General features: G+C 43.3%; 1 protein-coding gene across 1 annotated transcript in view; it reads right to left on the reverse strand.

Moving 5' to 3' along the window:
• Positions 1 to 20,934, reverse strand: part of lama5 (laminin, alpha 5) — a 262,194-nt gene that overhangs the window by 106,133 nt on the left and 135,127 nt on the right. Inside the window, exons 19-25 of the mRNA XM_041204512.1 lie at positions 20,848 to 20,900; positions 16,016 to 16,121; positions 13,196 to 13,298; positions 10,990 to 11,146; positions 9,873 to 10,005; positions 5,931 to 6,073; positions 1,957 to 2,063 (exon numbers count right to left, since the gene is read on the reverse strand). Of these exons, the coding sequence (XP_041060446.1) occupies positions 1,957 to 2,063; positions 5,931 to 6,073; positions 9,873 to 10,005; positions 10,990 to 11,146; positions 13,196 to 13,298; positions 16,016 to 16,121; positions 20,848 to 20,900 (802 nt within the window). The remainder of the gene's footprint in view (positions 1 to 1,956; positions 2,064 to 5,930; positions 6,074 to 9,872; positions 10,006 to 10,989; positions 11,147 to 13,195; positions 13,299 to 16,015; positions 16,122 to 20,847; positions 20,901 to 20,934) is intronic.

Below are 20,934 nucleotides of genomic sequence, written 5' to 3' on the forward strand. Positions count from 1 at the left end.
TCTCCACACCAACAAGAGGGTCTGTGAGGAGACAGTCATCACCCCCAGCAAGAATGGGTTGGCCTTGGCATTGATGCCCACATCCTGTGAATGAATGAAAAGACAAAAGTGCTGTGCAATGTCAGTCATGTGACTCTATAAAGAACAAGGAATTAGATTTTCCTTTTGTAGGGCGGTTGGGGGCAGGACATAAGGTTGGGAGACATTCTGCAGTCTCTCTGGCATTGGGCGCCATGTCTGCTAGTATGAGCCTAAAGTGACAGCCACTGAATAGGTCCCCCTACATTTTCAAATAACATGTTAATGCTGGGAATACGTCATCTGATTCCTGATGGTCAGAAAATCTAAGCTATAGCAATTGTCACTAGTAAAAATAACTTTTCTTAAAGGGAAAGAGAAGTCAAGGAGGAGTACTTTGTGTTCAATATAGAAGCAAGTAGGCAACTACCTCTTGACATTTTTTTGGAACATCTATGTTTTATTCACCATTGAGCTCTCCATGGTGTTCGTCCAGAGTCTCCAGAATGGTTCTGCTGCAAGAAACAGGCAGCACCTTCAAAGTTGGCTTGACAACTGTTCTGGACCACTCAATTCTAGGAAACCATACCACAGGCATTCCCATTTCCTGGAATCAAACACCTAGAGGCCACAATCGTTGCTGATCACAAAGTACTTGGGCCAGAACAACATCCATAACTTCCCTTGATAAAAAGGGAAATCTTATTCATATCTTTATGGCAGAAATAAAATTTATGTTTCTTTTTCAATAAATGTCAAGGACCTTGAGTTAAGAGAATCATTTGCTTCTTCAAAAAGTATTCCTCCCTGTCTTTCCTATCCCAATAAGCATTAAAATGTTAGTAACCTGTCCGCAGAGAATGCTGTAGTGGATGTTGAATGGGTGGTTGCAGAAACTACAAGATCTTTTCAGAGATGAATCGAGCATGGTTCAGTAATTCCATAGTCAGCCAGCAGCATGCATGATTTGGTCAACTATTCAGCAATACAAATTTTCTTTCAAAATAAATAAATTACATAATTATTTTGTAAATTATTCTTACATGGCCAGAAACCACAGTGCTAAACCAGACTTTCCTCCCCTCTCTATATTTACATTCTCCCATTGCCTAATCCAGAGGTATCTCTGTTGAATCCTGCAATACTACTCCTTTGGACTGCCAGGAAGGTCCAAGTTGGTCAGTTCCACAGCTTGCTCAGGCTCAGCCTGTGACAATTTTATCCTAAGTGAAGCCTCAGTGTCAGTGGAGAGTGGCAATTGTAATTTGTCAATGGACTACGGTTAGGTCTGAAGGAGAGACATATGGACTCGAAACGTGAACTCTGTTTCTCTTCACAGATACTGCCAGACCTGCTGAGTTTTTCCAGCATTTTCTGTTTTTATTACTATGGTTAGCCTTTTCTATTTTACTTTGTGTATTTTCAAAAAAGGACAAGGAAAACAACGTAAAACCAATTTGCGTCACCATTATGGACTTCAGAAAAGTTTCAGAAGATACACTTTAGCCTAAAAATTACTGCTGACAATGAAAATGGATGATAGTTCACAGGGAGAAGTTAACTCTGTTTAAAATAAACGGGTTAATGCCAGTATTAAAATAGCAAATAGAAGGATATCATACAAATGTGTCAAAGTTTCATCCACTAATGTCAGCTACAGTAAGTTCTAAGCTGTTACACTGATCCACAGATTCTTATTAAACTGCAAAATAAGGGAGTAAAGTCAAGATTGTGAAACCCATAGTAAGTCTGCTTAAATCCCAATGATTTTTTTTTAATATTCCATTACTGCTGTACACTCAGGATTGAATCTGGATGAATGGATCATGCTGTGCACAAAACAGGAATCAACCAAATCAGAAATTAGAAGCGTCCAAAAGTTTCACGAGGAGAGTAATTTGTTCGACTAAAACCCACCACTTTTCTTGTCATACTAACTTCTGAGTGGTGTCCTGAGGGCTGATTGTATAGGTGCAGGGTTCAGTCACTTTGAGTTGAAGTATTGGTGCTTCATAGTAAGCACTCGGCAGCAGGACGAGGTAATCCTGCAAGATAAAGCAAATGTGAGCCTCTGTACAAGAGTAACGTTGCATTTTTGTATTTGGTTCTGTCTCTCATAATAAAAATTACATAGCTTTGGACAACTATGTTTTCATTTTCAAAACTCTTCTCCCATCAGAACTTCAACCTATAACAATCTTGGATGCAACAAGTTCATCAGTTGCAATTTATCTTTTCAAGTTTTTTCACAGTTTCTATGGAAGAAAGCAAACATCATCTCCAAAGGTTAACAGATCCCACTGTAGACTGATAGCTTTCGTCTCCTTCAGTCTTAGGGCCTCCCCAAGGACCAGTGCAAATCTATGCCAGCTTCCAACTGGCACCAAGTTCCGCTCAGCCTATCAGGTGAACTCCTGAGCAGTATTCCCAGGCACTCTGCCAAAGCTCAACATAAAAGTGCGGAGCTGAAGGTTGGTCAGCCATTTTTTTCACCGCGATCCACACAAGAAGTAAGGACACTTCTTACATGAGGCAATAACCCATGGAATACAGACTCTGCCACATAAACTTGGCCTCCCTGTACAATGGCCCCAGTAGTATCTTCTCCCAACCCAGATGTTTTGAGCTTCCTGAACTTTAATAAAAATAACTTTGAAAGTGTTGTCTATTCTTTTCCTTCAATTTAAAAAAAAAGTCTTGTCAAAGAAACTTTTTCACGAGGACAGTAGGTTTAAGCCAATTTTCTGCTCATTTAGTTAATTAAAAAAATACAATTATCAAACTGTTACTTGGTTAGCCCTGATTTTCTTTAATTGCCTCTGTCTCCAGATTGACATGCCAGACAGAAAAAGAAGCCAATCCTTGCGTGTCTCAAGGGAGCCACTTGATCACAGGCATCATCAGTTGGATGTCTTTTCCCAGCTCTGAGAGCCTAGACAGAAACAGAGGCTGCAATTGATAAAACTAAGATTTCTCCTATGATGTTGCAGAAAAACTTAGATTTTATTTATTCATGGAAGCCAGCACTTTATATGGAGACTATGCCCTCCATCACCAGTCTTAAGAGAATTCTAAACCGTGAGAAAGAGAAGCAAAACAGTTCCGATTGTGATTGCTTCATTTCCGATTCAATATGATTAATTCCAAAGCAAATTATGTGATGGCAAGACAGTGATCCTGCCCGCTCCATCACCAAAAAGGTAGCATCAGAACTCCTAACAACATCATGTAAAGAGTTTTACGCAGTTAAATTGCATTTTAACAAGAACACGTTATGTCAGGTTTAAGTTTCAGGCTTTTAGCCAAGCAAAGGGACAGGTCAATCATTGTTCCACAATGTATTTTGTAACTTCGGAGGGAAATTTTGCAACAGTTTTCATGTTCTTAATTTTTTGTTGAAAGGTTGCTTGGAAGTATTTATGATTTAAACCCAAAAATCTCCAAGCACTGGATTTTGAATGGTAGTGCCTCCCAATGCTATTTATGAAATTAATAGCAAATTCTGAATGTGCAAATGAGTTGGTAACTGAAGCAGTAAGTAATTACATTTATTAAAGAACAAAAGGGCTGTGTGGGGGGAACATTTTGGAAAAGAATATTTACTGCAACCAACCTCAAAGCAAATAATGAATCGAAAACCCGACAGCTCAGATCTAAATGTAGCTTGGTGGATTTGGCAAAGGGCTACATGACGCCATCCAAGGCTAGAGGAGAATCTGCAACAGCTGCAGTAACAGTATTAACACTTTTAAATAGAAATCCTGGCTTTGGAACCTCGCCTGAACTGGCACAGGTACCTTGCTTTTCTGCAAAGGAAGCAAGCTGACAAGTCTTGCCATTTGAGGAAGGAAGAGTTTAAGAGCCATCTCTTGGTTGGTCAACTGAGAGTCTTCATGTGATGCCCCTATGGATTCGTCTGATGGTAAAACCATCATACTCTCCTAACCAAGGATGTGGACAGTACATGAATCAATGAGTAAACCAGTGAGAGTAGAAGAGGAATCATAAAAGCGTCCTTTTAATTAAAATATCTTACCTGGGTGGTAAAGATTTTCACAGGTACAAGTTGGACCTTGTTGCACTCATTTCCCAAACAGTTTCCTGTGCTTCTATTGGCACACCACCATATTGGTAAGGGTGGCTTTTGTGGCAACCATACCATTTGACTGCAGCCAGTGTTAGGCACCTTGCAAATATAAGTCAGAGCCCTGTTGTTTATTTGAAGATCCCGGCTGCAGATTCACCAGCCCAGGGCAGAAGCAGACACCAGGCAGTGGCTTGCTCAAGATGACTGATTCAATGTGCAGCCTATACCAGCAGTGCAGTTCTTTTAAGGAACTGTAGGAGGCCTCAACAGAAATGTAAGTTTTCTTTCTATATTACCTCAAATGGAGCCAGGAATTGCAGGAGTCCACTACTGTAGCCTGTTGCCAACTCACATTAGCCCCTCCTTTCATCTATCCAACCACCACCACTGCCCCCTCACACCTCCCCCCCACACACAGCCCCTGCCCAGGCCTTATGGAAGAACCAACTGGCTTAAAATGGAGACTCCTAAACCAACATATGTTATCTCTGGAACTGCCTTAAAGTGATATGGTATGTGGCTTCTGGCCCAAGCATAGAGTGTGCTGGCCATTTTAAACAAAAAAAAAAAATTGTTTTAAATAGATTTTGTAATCCTGAGGGTTGGGTTTTACGGCCTCCTCCCACTGAGCATTTCTCTGGCCCAGCTGGGGGGGAGGAGCACCATTTTCCTGCCCACCCAAGCTGTCCACCATAACACAGTGGGTGGACTGGCACTGAAATTGGCAACCAACCTGCCGTATTTAAATAAATAATTAAGTGGGGTCAATTGAGCCTGTTAACAATTTAATTGACCCACATAATACACTACAGGTGGGCAGGCCATTTGTTTTTCTGAATACAGGCAGAAAGGCAGGAATGCGTCTCCCCAGTACACAGTGGAGCACCCCACCCAAAGTTTTACCACCCCCACCGTTCCCTCCAACCTAGCCTCCAAACTAGCAACCCCCCCAACCACCTCACACCCCTCCCTAGGCTGCCTAACGTTGCCCCACTCAAAAATGTCCAATTTAGCTGGCTTACGTCCATTTTCTCTGCTTCCTGGGCCTGCTTGCAGTCCCAGCATCACCCGCTACTGAGTTCTGGTGATGCCGGGACTGCTGAAGCTGGCCAATTTGATTGGCCAACAGCTCTGAGGGTGAGACCTCCTCCCACTGGGGGGGCGGAAGTCCCACCATCACCCAGGTTAACCCACCCACAGTGTATTATGGCTGCGGAGTGCATTTCTTTTGGGTGCATCGGCTGCTGGCCGACTTTTCTTCAGGGGTGGTGGGGGGTGGGTAGAAAAAAACAGTGCCTCCTACCCTGCCCGCAAAATCCAGCCCTACGTCTCTCTCTTTGATGCTATCGCCTACCCCCAACAATGTTTGTAATAATAGCTCCAAATGTAGTTGTTGTGTCAGTACCTTGGTTATGAAAATTGTTGTCTATACCGCAAATGTTAAGTTGTTTTTCAATACACCATGATGGTCCTGTCATGAATTTTCAGCACTTCTGATTTCTCAAGTTTTGACTCTAATTTGCCTAGTAAAAGAATTCCACCATCTCAAACCTAGGACCAGGGGTCAAATGTCTTCCTTTCATGTTCCTGAACTGTACAACACCCCCTGAAAAAGTTCTTGAATTAGTAAGAATTCAATGGCATGGACGGTAGAGTAACAAATACTTAAGCATTCAAAAAGTACATAGTGTACATCTAACTATGTGCACCCAGAGCCATTGCCCAAGTTAAGATTTGCTCTGCCCCAAACAAAGCCATCGGTGCATCATTCTGCCTTTTGCTACAACTGTTCCTGTACACGAAGCCCAACGCAAATGGTTCTTACCAAGAGGATGCCCTCTGCTTCGATGACCACAGACCACGCACCAGGGTTGAGCACAAATGGTTCCACGAATGTATTCTGTGGCACAGTGACAAAGGTTGGCTCTGTGCTGGGGGCAAAAATGATCTGCTTTGTCTGCTCAGAACCTGGACGCCAAGACACAAAATAACATTATTTCCCTATTCAAGTACAGGAAGATCATTCAGTACAAGTGGGAGAAGGGTAGAATAATAATATAAAACAAAAGATTTAAGAATATGACCAGAACTATAGGGGCTTTTCCAGATTTCCAATGAATCTATCAATTGAATTACATTCGCTGCTGAGCTTAACGAGGATGACACAAATTAAATCAGGGTGGTGTGGTTAGGACCACATTTGAAGAACGCTGTGAAAGATCATGGGAATTTCCAACATATGTGATTGGGTGCATTGGGCAGCAACACAGCTGGCCATTTACTTTAGTTCCTACAATGTATTTCAACAGCCAGTCTTTTCACAAAATGGCCACAGATAAGGCAGCAATCATCCATCTACAAAGACCCCAGATTTTTCACCCTCATTTCCCTACCTGAAAGCTCTTTGTAGCTGTTGCTCATTCCCTCTGTGAAGACCACTTCCAGATATCAGTTCTACATTTGCCTTTCACTGGTTTGAACGCCCCCGTCACCCAGAGTCATAATTTAGTTGAAGTAATGTTCTAAATTTATCCTTTTCTGTCCTACTTACTATCTTACATACATCACAGCCACTTCTTTGCAAGTCTCTCCCTATAATTCAGTATTCGATATTATAAGGACTTCTCTGCACCATACCCAGGTTTTGAATATTTTGCTTTTGCCTCAGTGACCATGACTAGACACAGTGTCACAGTATCAGTTTAGTTAAAGCAGAGTTTCTTCTGACACACTATTTGGCATCACCCAATAATAACTTGCATTTATGTAATAACTTTAATGCAGCATATGTTGCAAGATACTTCACAGCAATGTAACAAAATGAAATGAATGCAGAGACAAAGGAGATATTAATAGGGCTGTCCTAAAACTTGATAAACAGATGAGTTTCAAGGTGGGTTTCCAAGGAGCTGGAGAGGTTTAGTGAGGATTTGCAGAGTATGGTGCCTAGGCGACCGAAGACATGGCCACCAGTAGTGGGGTGAAGAAAAGGGAGGTACATGCGTCAGAGTGCAAAAGCAGATAGCTTGGATCTGGAGGTCTCAGGACAGCAGAAAGGGAGCAGTGACACTATGAGGAAATTAAACAGGGATGAGAATTTCAAACTTGAGACCTTGGGGCACTGGGGGCCAATGGAGCACAGGGGTGATGAGTGAATGGCACTTAATAGGGGAGACGGCACAGGTAGCAGAGATTTTGACGAGATGAAGATTACCAAGGGTGAAGAATTGGGGCCGGCCAGGATATAGTTCGGCATTCTGTTTGTTCATTATGGGAAATGCAAATCAATGCCTAAGCTGCATTTTCTCTATAATCTCAAATATCTTATAACAGTAGCTAATCAGAGACAGAATTTAATATAAAATAATTGACCACCCAGTCCAAGGTTCCATTCCAAAACTATACTGAGTTAACTCATTTCAGTGGGGACAATTTCTCAGCTACTCTGGACCTGAGCGATGTTAATCCGAGAGTGTTGCTGCTCATAATTGCTACCTGGGCAAGCCCAGCTGGAAATGTATCTGTGAAATTGAGCGAGGACACAGGCTTGGAGTTTCCTCTGTAGGCCCAATACAAACGTTTGACCCCCAAAAGCCCCCATTCTGATGCCAATTTGTGCTCAAATTCCCTGACAATTGCTCCAGAACAGGCTTGAAGGTAAAAATGGGTGTCAATTAGTGTAAACAATTGGGGTCCAAGGAAAGCACCAAACTCACGTCATATACTCCTTTTCTAAAGATAAAGATTAAAGTTTTAACTCATTTAACCATCCTGTGAATATCAGCCACAGCATGTTTCAGAACCTGCAACCAGAAAGGCATTCAAAGAAACAGAAAATATATTGCAGGTCGTAATGAGGGTCAGTTCAAAAATAAATGCCCAGAAAATTACAATAAAACATCAGAGAATGATTTGTTTCCTGCAGCCCCTGAAAATCTGGTCTTAATTCGAGCTTTGGAGCAAGCAAACTGCAGGAAACTAATGTACAATGCTCTCTAACATGGGGTCAGGGATATACTTGCACTGTAGGCAGTCCAGAGAAGGGTCACTAGGTTGGCTCCTGGGATGGAGAGGTTGTATTATCAGGAAAGGCTGAGCAGTTAGGGTCTACATCATTGGAGTTCGGAGCAATGAGAGGTGATCTTATTGAAAGCACTTAAGATTCTGAGGGGGCTTGACAGGGCTGATGCTGAGATGATGCTTCCCCTTGGGGGAAAATGTGGAACTAGGGGGCACAGTTTCAGAATAAGGGCTCTTCAGTTTAAGATGGATGCGAGGAGGAATTTCCTCTCAGAAGGTTCTGAAGCTTTGGAATTCTCTGCTCCAGACAGTAGCAGAAGCTGAGTTAGATAGATTTTTGAACTAAAGAAAAGTCAAGGGTTTATAGGGAACAGGCAGGAAAGTGGAGTCAAGGGCACAATCAAATCAGCCATGAGCTTATTGAATGGTGAAGCAGGCTTGAGGGGGTGCTCCTATTTCTTATGTGATTATTGGCAGCAAGGCATTCAGGTGCAGGGATTAATAGGTAATCGCAAATTATCAAAATTTTGTACTTAAGCAAAAAAATTCCACAATCTTTTCGGTTGCATGTATGATTTACACCACAATTCCACCTGCCTCAGGGGCAAATACCCAGGAATTTTGAGGCCAAGATTGGATTAAATCTGATGAGAATTCTATAAAAAAAACTTTAAACAGAGTTTCTACTATCAGCAAATTCTTTACCGCCAGTCAACAGTGCTGTTTTATTTTAAGATTAAAATCTTGGATCAAAGACCAGAGGAAGAAATGCCAGCTGACATTCTGAGTTTGCGTTACAACAGGGTGTCTCATGGATAACTTGAACTCAGAAAATCAGCCCTATACAGTATTGTTCCTCCCCCATGTTAATTCAAAGGAAACTCCACAAATTACTACTCAACGACTTTAGTCTCTGACTATAATTTCAGCTTCAATGCTTCATTTCCTTAAATTGGTCAGTGTACTTTAGACAAGTCCAGTAATGGCATCAGTAACTCCCAAACTGCCAAAGTGGGAGGTGAAGAAAAAGTAGGAGAATAAAGGAAGGGTCCAATATCAGCTCCTTAGGTTCCCAAAGATATTAGAAGAGGAACGTCCAGTTCCACCTCAGGTGTCGAGGAACATAGAGCCCAGCAACAGCTTCTGCGAGTTTGAGTGGATTTCAGCAGCAATGCTTGTAGGGGGCAAAGAGCCCAGTTAGGCCTAATAAACCAACTATACAATTCTAAGCTCTGTTGGGCTCTTCTTTGCTAATGCTGATGACTTTGAGTAACTGGTTTGTTTTACTGCACCGTACTGAAGCACTCACTTTAACTACCAACTTGTAGAGGTCAGCACACATGGGGCTAAAACCTTACCTGGTCTTTGTCCCTGATAAGCTGTAACTTTGCCAAATACAGTGGCAGATCCTGTATTAATATACCTCAAGATGAAACGAAACAAATAAAGCTCCGAATCCGTCACATGCATCGTTATTTTGACTCTATTCTGTAAAAATGAAAAGGAATTTGACAATGGCACATAGGTGTGACTAGGACTATAATTAGCAAAGGAGATTTGATCATCACCATATAATAGATGCAAAGTCTCCCTTTACTTGAAAAAAATCCACCTGCAAAGCATGTTAGCCTCGTTCACACCTACAAGCAATGCCAACTATACACTGGAGCAAATCACTAGACTTGCAGAAGGGGGTGACTAATTAGCAAAGACATTTAATGTAAATAGAGGTCTAAAAGCCACTTACAGTTCCCACAATCAAGACTTATTTCGCTGACCATGACCATTCCTTTCACATCAGTAGATCCGCGGTTCACATAGCGGAAGACTATGCGAAACAGGTCAGGGGAGGTCACATTGACAGTCACAACTACCTTAGGCTGGGGGAGAGAGAAGCGGATGGGAAGCATGATACTTAATTCCACCACCTTAGCAAGCAACATCCTATAAGCCAGCAGCCCAACTACACAAAGCGTGCCACTAATTATACAAGTTTGAAAGAAAATAAAATTCCAACTCTGGATCAGTGTCACAATGTGATCTGACCACTAGATCAGATTCATTTAACACATCTTAAACAAATATTACAAACATGAATGGTTCACATAAACATATTTGATACTTGTTAAAAGCAGTTATAACATTCTTCTTTAAAACCTTTACTCAGAATAAATATTTTATAATATTCATATTTAAGTATTACAGGACAGAAATATTAACTTTAAATTCAAGTGATATTTCATGGATATGACATATCGTAGACAAAGGCACATATCATAGTCTATATTCTCCTTCCCATTGTCTCTCCTACATATATGTTAAGCTTACAACAAGACACCATAACCAGGAGAATTAAGGCAGGTCTGATTAGAACTAAGGGTTGAATTAATACAAAAGGTTTTTGTCTCTTTAACTTGTAGCAAGTATTTGATGGGTTGTTTTCTTTGGATATGTTTTGTGCTCATTTCGGTGAGATGTGTTGATGCTGAACATTGGTATCTATCTATCTACCTTTCCATCAACATCAAGCATTTCTTCACCCATTGGGCCACTGAGGATCCCAAAATCTGTCTTAAAGTTACTTATGGGATAATCACATGCCTATCCACAGGTAGTCTTTTAAGACAAATCTTTCCGTGTTGAAAGCCACACTTGTGTGGGGCTGTGGGGAGCTGAAAAGATGTGGATGAAAACCTGTACAATTGTCTAGCCACACAATGGCCCAGTTTGAAATGATATTCAATGAGTAGTTGGAGATAAAACTTAGAAGATGGCACTTGGTGAAAGTTCACAGTATCACCCTAATCACATCGCTAACTGACCAGTCAAGTCTAACTGCTTTGTGAAGTGGGCTTGTCACTTACCTGAATTGGAGACATCTGCGCATACCCCCTCCAGCTAAAGTGTTCAAACTCAAGTGGATTAAAACCAAAACGAACAGCCCTCCCATCAGGTGTCATTCCCTCCTCAATCTCAAACCCCAGATGATGCAGGTCAGGGAAGTAATGATCAGGCTTTGCCCTGAAAAAAGAAATCATGAAGAGGATCTGAACTGAAAACCTATCACGTAGCCCAGCAACTTGGATTTGAGATGGGAGAAGCATCGATATTAGGTCTGGGATTTTCCTATTTTTGGCAATTTACTTTAGCTTTTCTCATTTTCAGCCCTACTCTTCCTATAGCATCAACCTACATGTCGGCAAGTGGGAAGCTAGAAAAAGAAACTTTCAAAAGCTTTAAGGGTCAACTACTAGAAAGAACACATCAAGATGAAGACAAATAAAATCAAGTTAGGCTCCCATTTTCGACTTGAAGGGATAGATGACCCAACTATGTGGAAAAGAAAGTCACTATGACGATGATTGCACATTAGAATATCCCAAAACAAGGGGCCCGCAGGTAGGCTTTTAATTGTAAGGGTTAAGTTATGAGAACAGCTGTATTTCCTTCAGCTTAGAGGGTCGATAGGTGATCTAAATCAAATCTTCAATATTATAAGGGTGGCTGTGAAAAGCACTGTTGTTAATTCTTGCATAGGTTCAATACAGATAAGGAGAAAATTAGAAAGCATTTCAAAAGGTCATGGAAATCTGAAACTATGGGCAAAATTTAACGGTCACAGGTGGGGGGTCTGTCCACCAGCTGGTAAACCAGTGGCAACCCCACCAGGGCTATTTCCAGGAGGTCCAATGGGATGTAATCCCAATCAGGCACCTACCTGGACAGCGTCAGAGTTCCCAGCTCCTGTGAGGGGAACATCCCCCTGCCCCCACCCAGGGACCCTGCTGGAGGGCGGATGTCATGCCTCCAAGTGCTGCTAGCCAATCAGAAGCCAGTAGCTCTCCTGTACTGGCACACTGGTTAAATACTGGCGGCAGCAGGAAGAGGCCCTTAAAAATGGACACTGCATGGTAATTTATTCCATGATGATTGTTAACAGCAATTTGCAGAACAGTTTCAACAAACGTGAATTAATGCATTATACGAGAGACAAAATGTAGGTAGTTTAAAATGGAAGGGGGGGGAGTGAATAAGAACTCAAATAGGACAAAGAAAATACCTCATTGATAACTTTCACATTTTGTGGCAATAGTGCACCTGATTTCCAAGGTACGGGTGTAGTTAATACTTCTTTATGGCTTTGCCCATCCACATAGTCAATGAACATCAAAAGTAACTATCATGAGGGGTATCGTACCACAGTATATCATAGGGGAGAATTTTCTCCCTATTGGGGGCGGTTGGGTGGAAGCGGGCACAGGTGGGCGCGCAGCCGATTGCTGCCCACTTTAGGATGCCCGCCACCATTTTAGGTGGGTGGGCCAATGAGGCTCGCCCAGCGTGATGTGCACCCGGAAGCGCTGAGTGCCCACTGTGTGGGTGGGGTGAGTAGGCTGAGTCAGGGCCTGCACTCTTTCGCACATGCACATGAATGAGTGCAGAAATCTCCCTGAGGGACAGAGCTGCCTCAGGGAGATTACTTTGATTTTTAAAATTTTAATGAAGGAAAAAAAAAAATGAAGACATGTTTTAAATGGGGCTTATACCAGTAACCATGGCCAGAACTTCGGGTCAGTGAGTGAGGCGAGCCCTGCTGGGACGTGTCTATGAATTTTATTAAAATTTTTTACTGAAGTTTTAAACCCTACATGAAACCTCATCCCGCCTGTGGATGAGGTTCCATGAAAAATGCGAAGGCTGACTGGGCTCTTTGCCTGCCCGCCAACCTTAAGGTTAGACGGGCAGCTCAGTTAATTATTTCAATTGGAATTTAAATGGCCTTAATAGGCCTTTGACAGTTCGGCAAGCGCGCAGCCGACTCCGGTGCGCGCCCGCCGAACCAAAGATCGGAATGACGCGCGATTACATCACCGCACGTCATTTTATGTGGTTGGCGAGGGGGGTTCACCTTGCTCGCTGACCTGAAGATTCTGGCTATGGTTACTGGTATAAGCCCCATTTAAAACATACATCCAACAATTTATGACTGAAAGTTAAGTTGTGATTCAGTATTGAAAGGAGATTGCTAGACAGAAATAGGAACATAGGAGCTCCGGTTTTGATTCTTACCGGTTGCATGTGCGTCCTTCAATGTTCTGTCTGCACTGACAACTTCCTGATCGGTCAGCACACATCAGACTACCCAGTGAGCCTCCTATGTCACACTGGCAGCCTGCACGTGCAAAAAAAAAAATTAAAGATGGTTATGTTTGTAAAGCTTGAAATTGATACGCTCCCCATCAAGCATTCTGTTTTATTGAACGTTTCATAACCTCAATCTCATTACAAGTCTTTCTGTTTCAACAGTATCTGTTACAAGTTGACAGAGTTTTAAGCTCCCATCTCTTTACTTTCCCAGGCTAATCCAAATTGTAGAATACACAGTGAGACTCCCACAGGCTGTGTTTTAGTGAGGAAGACTACATTTGGGTGTTAGGAAGGTGGCAACACATACAGGGAGAGTCTTAACAAATTTGCCGGACTAAATTGGGTTTGCAGAGCTCTTTGGATTATTCAGTTAAGTTAAATCATCAAACTCAAGGCATGCTGAAGACAACATTTTTTTCTCTCACTAAATATTGATCTAGTTTTATTAGAACGGTGATGCCAGTTTAAGCTGGAGGTGGAGGGGGGTGTGGAAACAAGGGTTGGCAGATGGGATGAAATTCAAGGAGTTGCAGACTACGGAACTGAAGGATATTGAGGGAACATCTCAAAAACGCACTTTCCTATTTCTGATAGCCTACTCAAAATATACAATGGGGAATCCTTGGTACCCATGTGCAAAGCACTGGTCTCTGTCCACCTTATGTTGCTTTGGTTTCCTCCAGGTAGTCATGGAGACAGCGTGAAGCCACTGACGGTGTTAGGCTGCTGTATCGTGCATCCACTCATTTCAGTAGGATAGGCAGCTTGTCTAAGGGGCATTTCTTCACACCCCTTCTATGAGTTTCAGGAAATCTTCCAAATAGTAACTGGGAAAACCATTCTGGATTCACCTAAGCTCTATTTTTCACCCTGGTCGAATTAGGAAATAACAGTTTCACCAGTGTAACGCTACATCACCTTCAGGGTCCAATTTGCCTCCCCAGGTTGAGTAAGTTATGCAGCTGTGCACTTTGCTTGGCTAGGCCCAAACCTGTGCTTCCCTTTGGGAGGGGCATGTGCCCAAAATTTTTGGAGGAGGAGGAGAGGTGGAAGATGGAACTATATTGTCACTGAAGGCCTGAGGGCACCTGCAACAGTCAGACGCAAGTTGCAAGTGTGCTAATGATGCAGGAGGAAATAACTGGCATTCTTTCTTTACTTTCCTCCCCCACAGTAATAAAGGCACCCATTTTGAGGGGTGTCCAAAATAAGTGGACCTTAACCCCAGCACCCACCTCTCTTTCATCACAAGACTGGGGAGAAGCAGGCTTTTCCTGGACGCCTCTCTTTATCTCTCTGTGACAATGGAGCCAGGAATTGAAGATGGCAACTGTGGCCAGAATCTTCGGCTTGGCGAGCGGGGGCAGGGCCTGCTCGCCGACGGGTATCGTTCTGATTTTTAGTTTGACAGCACACAACCGACTTGGCTGTGCGCCCGCCGACTGTCAAAGGCCTGTTAAGGCCATTTAAGAACTAATTAAACCACTTAACATTGCTGCCTGCCCAACCTTAAAGTTGGTGAGCAGGCAAATAGCTTAGGCAGCTTTCACGTTTTCCATCGAACCTCATCCATGGGCGGGATGAGGTTTCATGAATGATTTATAAAGATTTTCAGTACAATTCATAGACATGTCCCTTGTGACACTTTCACACATGTGGGGACATGTCCTAAATTATCTTTCTTCTTTATTAAAATTTTTGAAACTCAAACTGATCTCCTTGAGGCACACAGCTGCCTCAGGGAGATTTCTGCACTCTTTCACGTGCATGTGCGAAAGAAAGCAGGCCCCGACTCTGCCTACTCCCTCCACCGCTCACACAGGTAGTGCTCAGCGCTTCCAGGTGTGCAACGCTCCTGGACAAGCCTTAATTGGCTCACCCACATAAAATGGCAGCGCACAGCCGCTCACGGGTGGCAATTGTCTGTGTGCCTGTCCACGTCCGTCCAAACCACCCCCACCCCCGATGGGGATAAAATTCACCCTCTTGTGACTACTGTTTTTAAAACAGTAGCCAGAAGACACCGAAGACACTGGCCATTCCCACTACAGACCTCTCAGGCTTTCAGTGAGAATATAGTTCCAACTTCCATCTTTCCTCCTCCCCCAAAACTTTTGGGCACACGCCCCTCCCAAAGGGGAGTGCAAAATGGCCTCCATCCAGAGGTTTGGGCCTAGTTGGGCATAGCTGCCTAGCTTACTCAACAAGGGGAGGTAAATTGGACCCTTAAGGTGATGTAGTGTTACACTGGTGGAAATGTATTTCCTAACTGAACCAGAGTGAAAAACAGAGCTTAGGTGAATCCAGAATGGTTTCCCCAGTTACTATTTGGAAGATTTCCTGAAGTTCATAGGAGGGGAGTGAGGAAATACCCCTTGGACAAGCTGCCTATCCTACTGAAGTGAGTGGGACACACGGTACAGCAGTCTAACATCGTCAGTTGCTCCACGGTGTCTTTTCCTTCAACACAGGCTCTCTTTAATCCTTTTATCTGTCAGGTAATAAATCACTTTGAAATCCAAACAAACCAGTCCCAGCAGCTGCCAGAGTTTATTTAGACTTTTACTACAAGAGCTTCAGGAGGTCAATGGAAACCACAGGCAAGAGACCCCGGTGTGACGTAGCGAAAAAAAAATGCAAAAAAGGTCATACACCTCAGGCCCTGGCTTGCAGTTCCTGTTGCTAATATGGTGTTGTATAAATGTAAAGAAAAGCTGTCAAGCTCGGTCGCAGGGAACTTACCTTGACAGCCAAAATAGTTCCTGTCATCGAGGTTATAGTATCCCGCTTTACAAGTTGTACAATGATGAGTGCAGACATTAGGCTTACAGAAGCATTGGCCATCACTCTACAAAGCAAAGGAGCAACATTACAGGGGCCATCTGAAACAAAAGCTCTCATATTTTGGCGAGCAATATGTTCAGTTGTGCACGAACGTTAATGTTAAGTCTGCAGATGCTGCAATAGAATAAAAGCATATACTAGGAAAGGATTGAAAAGGCGACACATGATGCTCGTGAACAGATAAGACTCACACACAAAATCTCCAGGTCTAAATTAGAAAAGGGCTGAGGCCTTAGGCTTGTGGCCAGTATTCAGCTGCTTTGTCTCCAATTATATGGCTGCCTTCTGCAACCTCGCACCTTCGACTTGGGTTAGATTTAGCAGCCAGTTTCTGCATTTGAACAAATAGCCTACAATCACTGTGAAGAAGGGTGTAATAATTTTGTCTAGATTCAAAACCAGCAGGAAAAAACAAGTCATAAAATTCCAATTAGCGGCAATGTGAAATATGGCATTTCTCCACTGGGGAGACCAGAAAATAGGATGGGCTTTGTTCCACTAGGATTCGGCCTTTTGTGCCCTGAAAGGAAAATCTGGCAAACAGGAGAGGGCATTGGTGAATCTTCTATCTTATGCCCCCCCTGCACATGTCAATGGGGCCCATCTGAAGAGTTCTATTGCCTTCCATGGGAATTTTGACCAGTATATCCTTATAAGGGCTCAATGGAACTCAGCATCTGACAGGAGATTCACTGAAGGTTACAAAGGCACCAAAACTTAACAAGAAAGTGGCAGGTCTACAGAGTGAAGATAATTATTTGTTATGGAGGCTCTGCAGTGTCCTTAGTGCAGCATAACACTTCTGAGCATAACGGTAACATTACTGGGCTAGTAAAGCAAAGGGCCCAGACTAATGCTCCGGAGACATGAGTTCAAATCCCATCACCACAGTAGAGGGAATTTAAATTTAATTAATTAATTAATTAATCTGGAATAAAAACCCATCTTTCAGAGGAGAAAATCTGCTATCCGTACATAGTCTGGCCAACACATGACTCCAGGTCCACAGCAATGTGGTTGACTCTTAACTGCCCTCTGAAATGGTGCAACAAGTCACTCAATTATCTTAAACCACTAGAGAAAGTGCTGTGCTACAATACATTGAATGCAGTTCAGGAAGGCAGCTCACCACAAGGGCAGTTAAGGAAGGGCAATAATTTTGTTAGAATTCATTCATGGGATATTGGCGTCACCGGTTAGGCCAGCATTTATTGCCCAACTGCAGTTTCCCTTAAGGAGGTGGTGATGAGCTGCCTTCTTGAATTGCCGCAGCCCCTGTGGTGTAAGTACACCCACAGTACCACTATGGGGAGGAGCTCCAGGAATTTTATCCAGTCACAATGAAGGAACGGCGATATATATCCAAGGCAGGATGGTGATTGGCTTGGAGGGGATCTCCCAGGTGGTGGCATGCCCATGCGTCTGCTGCCCTTGTCTTTCTAGGTGGTTGTGATTGTGGGTTTGGAAGCTGTTGTCTAAACCAGCCTTGGCAGCGATGCTTACATCCCAAGATTGAATAAAAAAATAGATGCCACTCAGATGCCTTTACAGGTACAGACCCAGAGCATGCTAGTGACCCCGTCTTCATTTGGGTTAAATTCCCTGCCCTACATTCAAAAATATTGCAAGATTTGATTGGCTGCTTCCAAAGTTACAGGATTAAGAAGAGAACCAAGCTATATATTTTAAATATAAATTAAAGTCATATGTGATTGGATCCATTATCTAAATACCAGAATTTAGCTGCTTGTTATTCAAATCCACGAAGCCAACAACTGTTTTAGGAGCCAGTTAATTAAGTTCAACTCTTCAAATCAGAGATATATAATCAATTTAGAACCTTCAATAATTAGGTCAGACCAGTATTAGTATAAGAATCGCAGTGCATGTAAAATTTTGATTTAAAAAAATAGTAAGTTATGTAAAAATTGTAAGTTTATGCTTTCATTTTGAGGAGCCCCAGGTTATTATAATTTCAATTGGAAAATTCTCTGTTATATTAGTTATTGAATGTTTATTTGTTAAATACATTTGCTTGATAGTCCAACTGTGAAGGGAGGTCTAATCTCATGATCCTTTGGAATTATAGGTTGATTCCAACATTTCAGTTGGCTAAATGTGTGCTGCAGAATAAGGCAAACAGCACAATTCCAGCGACACAAGTTTAAAACCCACCATGGAACTGGGGTGAGTTTAATATCAATTAATTAATACATCTGGAATAAAATGCTAGTCTTGTTAATAATGACCGTTAAACTACTTGATTGTTACAAAAGCCCTTCCAGGGAAAAGTTCTGCTGTCCTTACCTGATCTGGCCTAGAAGTGACTCTATACTCACAGCAGTCATTTTGGCATTTTTAACTGGCCTCTGAAATGGTCTCACAAGCCACTCCGTTGTATCTAACCACCACAGAAAGCAGTGAGAGTTTACCTACACAACATGGACTGCAGTGATTTAAGGTACTGTTGAGCTCAAAGGCATTTGGTGATAGGCAATAAATGTTGGCTTTTCCAGCGACACTTCTATTTCAACAATGAATACAAAAGAGACCGAGGGCATTACAAACCTTTGGGGTCATACCAAAGAACTGGTGAGAGCTTAAGTCTGTGAAAAGGGCTTGAATTGAACTTAGTGAGGGTAGAAAGAGGGTTCACTAGACTGAATCCTAGGTGAGGAAGTTGTCCTATGATGAGGGATTGAGTAGACTGGGACTACATTTCACGGAGTTTGAAAGAATCCAAGATGAAGTAATTGAAACACAATTTCTTAAATGACTTGACAGGGCAGATGCTGGGAGCATATTTCCTTTGGCTGGAGGCATCCAGAACTGGTGGTTGGGATGGAGTGGGTCAAAATCTCATAAGGGGTTAGCCATTTACAATTGAAATGAAGAAAGCTTTCATCAATGGGCTCTGGTAAATCTTTGGAATTTGTGAACAGTCGACGAGTACATTCAGGACATGTTTTTTAGTATGAAGGGGATACTGTGGGAAGGTCGAATTGAGGTAAATGATCAACCATGACTTTGAATAGCAGAGCTGGCTTGGAGGGCTTAATGGCCTATTTACTCTTGGGGCAGAATTTTGCCGTTGGCGAGCAGGGGGCAGGGCCCACTCGCCGATGCGTAAAATGATGGGGGATGACGTCGGGCGGAACCCCCAACATCATCCCGCCCTATTTAGAGTTTCAGGAAGGCGGGGCCGCAGCAAAATCAGCTGCAGGCCCACCGACCTGTCAATGGCCAATTGAGGCCATTGACAGGATCATTTAAACAATTAAAGGACCTGCCCGTCCAACCTTAAGGTTAGCGGACAGGCCAGGAGCCCCGGCGGCAAATGGAGAAAACATGAAACCTCATCCTGCGGCGGGATGCGGTTTCATGTAGGGTTTTAAAAATTTTAATAAAGTTATTGTGTAAATTATGAACATGTCCCAACTCATGTGACATTGTCATATGAGGGGGACATGTAAGGGAATTTTTTTTTTCTATTTTTAATATTTTTCAAAGTCCAGGCGATCTCCCTGAGGCTGCACTTAGCCTCGGGGAGATTTGCGGTCTTTCGTGTGCATGTGCGAAAGAGTGCACTCTCGCTTTTAAGGAACTCCCCTCCCTCCGCCCGCACAGGGAGTGCATAGCACTTCCCGCCAGATGTCACGCTGGGCGGGCCTTAATTGGTCCGCCCAAGTAAAATGGTGGTGTGGCCCGTTTCACTGGCGGGGATCAACTGCCCGCCCACCGGAGATTGGATCAGGCCCGCCCACCCGACAGGCAGAAAATTCTGCCCTTGGTCTTTTTCCTTCTGTAAACGACTGTGCACCTTTGATGATTTCAAGGCGGGGGGGGGAAAGAGATTTCAGGCATGCGCTAACTATAGGAGTATTCACAGAGGGAGAGGGAGAGTTATAGAGGTTGGAGTCCTGCAGTCCCCCAACCAATTTCTTCAGGGGAAGAATTTTCTCCCCATTAGGCTGGGGTTTGGACAAGAGCGGACGTGGGCGGGCGCACAACTGATTGCTGCCCACGATCGGCTGCGCGCTGCCATTTTACGTGGGCGGGCCAATTGAGGCCCGCCCAGCGTGACGTGGACCCAGAAGCGCTGTGCGCTCCCTGTGTGCTCCCTGTGTGGGCGGGGGAGGGGGAGTAGGCTGAGTTGGGGTCTGTACTCCTTCGTGCATGCATGCGAAAGGGTGCAGAAATCTCCCTGAGGCAAAGAGCTGCCTCAGGGAGATTAGTTTGATCTTTAAAAATTTTAATAAAGAAAAAAAAAATTAAAACATGTCCCCTCATGTGACAGTGCCACATGAGCTGGGACATGTCAATGAATTTTACTGAAAAATGTTATTAAACTTTAAAAACCTTCATGAAACCTCATCCCGCCCGTGGATGAGGTTTCATGATAAATGTGAAGGTCGCCTGAGCTCTTCGCCTGCCCGCCAACCTTAAGGTTGGATGGCCAACTCCGTTCAGTATTTTAATTGATATTCAAATGGCCTTAATAGGTCTTTGACAGCTCAGTGGGCATGCAGCTGACTCCGATACGTGCCCGCTGAACTGAATATCTGAATGACGTGCGGTGACATTGGGACACACGCCCGACATCACCGCGCGTCATTTTACATATTGGCAAGCAGGGCCCACCCCCGCTCACCGACCTGAAGATTCTGCACTTGGAGTTCACCGATATGGAAAGAATTATTGCTGTACTGCAAGTTTCTACTTTGACTAACCTGCAAGCACTCTGCAACGCTGTTTAATGTACCTTCGATATGGCACTGACAGCCTGAAAATAAATATAGGTACATGTAAAGGTAGTC

Source organism: Carcharodon carcharias, chromosome 14 (genome assembly GCF_017639515.1).
Source record: "Carcharodon carcharias isolate sCarCar2 chromosome 14, sCarCar2.pri, whole genome shotgun sequence".
NCBI lineage: Eukaryota > Metazoa > Chordata > Chondrichthyes > Lamniformes > Lamnidae > Carcharodon > Carcharodon carcharias.